At 44.3% G+C, this 3113-nt stretch overlaps 2 protein-coding genes across 2 annotated transcripts in view; both read right to left on the bottom strand.

The window, feature by feature from the left end:
* Positions 1-6: 6 nt before the first annotated feature.
* GPR85 (G protein-coupled receptor 85) lies at positions 7-1306 on the bottom strand. The gene has a single exon (XM_006015951.2). It carries the CDS (start codon positions 1301-1303, stop codon positions 191-193), a length of 1113 nt encoding a protein of 370 aa, XP_006016013.1. The 5' UTR covers positions 1304-1306; the 3' UTR covers positions 7-190.
* Positions 1307-1380: 74 nt separating this feature from the next.
* SMIM30 (small integral membrane protein 30) overlaps positions 1381-3113 on the bottom strand; it is a 25799-nt gene continuing 24066 nt past the window's right edge. Inside the window, exon 3 of the transcript XR_003095005.1 lies at positions 1381-1483. The gene's annotated coding sequence lies outside the window, so the exon portion shown is untranslated. The remainder of the gene's footprint in view (positions 1484-3113) is intronic.

Below are 3113 nucleotides of genomic sequence, written 5' to 3'. Positions count from 1 at the left end.
CAGCAGGAACACGTTTAGGTTTAAAATGGGATTATAGGTGAGCTACTGCAAAGACTGCAAAATGTTGCCCAAATCCTTACAACTGCTGACATCCCATTCTTGATTTTCTTCTCAAGACATGGCTACAGGCCACAATTGCTTAGCAGAGAATGGTAGTGTTTCACAAGGCTAAAGATTTACAGATGCTCCCTCATATAACACAGTAAGGTTCCCTTGGTAACCTGGATTTTCTGCAGTAAAGAAGGGTTGTGCTGAAACAGCGCCTCAGCTCCCTGTTGGAGAAAATGCAGACAAAAGGATTGATTCCAGCTTGGGCAAAACTCATCCAGACAGCAGCCGTTAGAAATCCCCCTGGTACTACAGGCCCTCTTGCAAAAACTCTCCAGTAACAAGCTACCAAATAGGGACCCCACAAGGTCAGAAAGAGAAATGTCATAATGTAGAACATTCTGCTGATTCTCTTTTCCATTTTGAACTCATCTAAAACCAGTAGCCTTCTCCTGCCTGTGGTGTTCGCGTTTTGCCTGATTCCCAGCAAGGTTGGTGGTGTGGGACCCCTTCCAAATCCAGCCAGCCAATTAGCAGCTGCTTGACCACTGGCTCCGGGACCATGAAAAGTCCAGTTCTGGCTCACCGCTGCAACAAACTGGACTGGCTTCATTTTCCTGCGATCATGAACGAAAAATATCAGCTTGAGGTAGACAAGCTGTGTGGCTAGGAGTATAAGGGCAAGAAGAAGCATAAATCCCAAAGAATCATTGGCCCTGAAGGAACGATGCTGAAAGGTGCATTGGTCTTCCTCCCTAATGAATGAGTAGGTGCCCACATCTAAAACTGGGGGGAAAGCCATAGCTACCGAAAGGGTCCACACCATACAGATTACTGCCAAACAAGTCCAGAAGGTCAGCCTCTTTGTATAAAAACGGTGGTGGGCAATAGCTAAGTATCTGGTGACACTTATGCAGAACAGCATGAAAGCAGTGTGGAAGCAGGACAACACCCCCAAAAAGGCAATCACTTTGCAAGTAAGAGTCCCATATGTCCAAGTAGAGCCATTTTTTACAGAGGTGAAAACAAAGGGGAAACAAATTGCAGATCTGAGGATATCTGAGCAGCAAAGATCCAACAGGAAGTAGTAAGGAGCTCTATGCAAGGTCTTATCTTTGACTAGCAAAATGGAGATCAGAAGGTTACCCACCACACTGACTCCTATTATGAAACCCAGGGAAGTCAGTTTCAGAAAGGCTGTTAAAGGAGAGAGATTTTGTAAAATGTTGTCAGCTGCATGGCTGTAGTTCGCCATAGATGGATGGATGATATGGATATTGCCTCAGTCAAGTCTCATGATCTATATATAAGAACAAGGAAAAAATAGATCCATACATCTTACTGAAAATGTAATCCACAAACAGAACTGATCTTGTGTCTAGTCATACAGTACATCCTCTTTTCTTCTTTCTGATTTGTCATGCCATCAAAATATCTGAAAAAAAACGAGCTATCAGTTCTTAAGTTAACAAGTAATGATGTCATAAAGTGCTAACAAAGATGTTAATTTATGGAGAAAGAACCAAACGAAGGTGTAAATTTGAGTACTATTATTTGTTTTTAAAAACCATGAGGCATGTTCTTTATATGACCGGCATACTTTCTGTATAACATTATTTTCAGATTTCATGGATTTGAATTGCTTACAATTTCAGAGCTGACCAAACAATGTCCCTTGTATTAGGTAGAATACACAAATGCACAGCTAAAGCCTTGGAGGCTTTGTGAATAAAATAATCCCCAGCTTGCAAGTCCAGAAATTAATCATTCACATCTTCCAAAAATCCTAAAAGGCTGCTGAGATTTTGACATTACCTACATTTATTTTACATCTACAGTATTTGTCAATGTTTTAGAGGCAGCTGCTGTGTTGATATGGATCACGCCCAAAGAAACCCTGCAGAATTTATGTTTTTTAACCCAAGTCACCAAAGCACATTAATCACACAATGTTAGTTCATGCACATTTTAAAAGATAAAATGTATTCATTATATCCCCCTATAAACCAAGATTTTATCATTTAGGCTCTGAAATAAACACATAGGCTAGACAGACCACAGCACTGTGTTTTAGGGGGGGAGGGCTTTTCCCCCTGCTCTTGGTAATGCAAATCTTTGAAGCCCAATATTATGATGATCATGATTAAACCCGGGTTCATATCAATATTGAAGAAAAATAAGGAAACACACCCAAGGAATAAATGCCCATCCATTTGGAAGGGCTGGCTTTAATAGAGAGAATAAATGGAGCTCTCTTTTAGGGCTCCGTGATTTCCACTCCTCCCTGTGAACTGCAACAGAATATATTTCATGCACAGAAAATAATCATCATCATCAGAGAAAGACACTGCTGCTTTTCCAGAGCCAGGGACCCGGGAGCCACAGCAGGCAGGATCAGGCTGCTCGGTTATTCCCATGGAGTGTTTCCTATGCCACCTCGGGTGTACAAAGGCGATTCGCACTGGATTCCAGTCCAACCCGTGCATTCTTACCCCGCACAAAGCGCCTGATTGCTGCTGTGTAAACAGAGGCTGATCAGATCATGGCAACGGTTTAAAACCATGAAATCAGCCTCCCCCCAGCCGCTTCCCCCCGCTCCCCGCTCGCCCCTCTCCATGCACATACGTACACAGCGATGCAGGGACGAAACGCTCCTGTGCTCCAGGGGAGCGCCGCCGCTGAGGCTTTGCAGCTCCATCCGCCCGAGCCCGGCCACGGTCTCCAGCTACGGGGAGCTCGCGGGGAGCCCCGCGGAAGAGGCATTGTCCGTGTCCACTTCCATTATGCAGTTTATTAAAAAAAAAAAAAAATCCCCAAGGGAGGGAGCTCTCCCTCTCCATGCACAGACCTGCAGCTGCATCAGCCCTGTGCCCCCCCTCCCCCCCAGCCCCTGTCCTCCTACCTGTTGGTGCTGGAGATCCCTACACACCAGAGCTGCTTCTTTCTATAAATTGCTGATTTTTTTTTTTTTATTATTATTTATTTATTTATTTTTGCCTTGGTACCTTGACTGAGAATCCAGTCACTGGCTTTGGGGGGGGATTCTCCCTTCGCCTCCCTGTGTG

Source organism: Alligator sinensis, unplaced genomic scaffold (assembly GCF_000455745.1).
Source record: "Alligator sinensis unplaced genomic scaffold, ASM45574v1 scaffold297_1, whole genome shotgun sequence".
Taxonomy (NCBI): domain Eukaryota; kingdom Metazoa; phylum Chordata; order Crocodylia; family Alligatoridae; genus Alligator; species Alligator sinensis.
The sequence above is the reverse complement of the archived record's forward strand: the minus strand, read 5'-3'. Positions and strand labels throughout refer to the sequence as shown.

Coding starts and splice junctions, on each gene's coding strand:
- GPR85 (XM_006015951.2), bottom strand. CDS start 1,303: ATGGCGAACTACAGCCATGCAGCTGACAACATTTTACAAAATCTCTCT.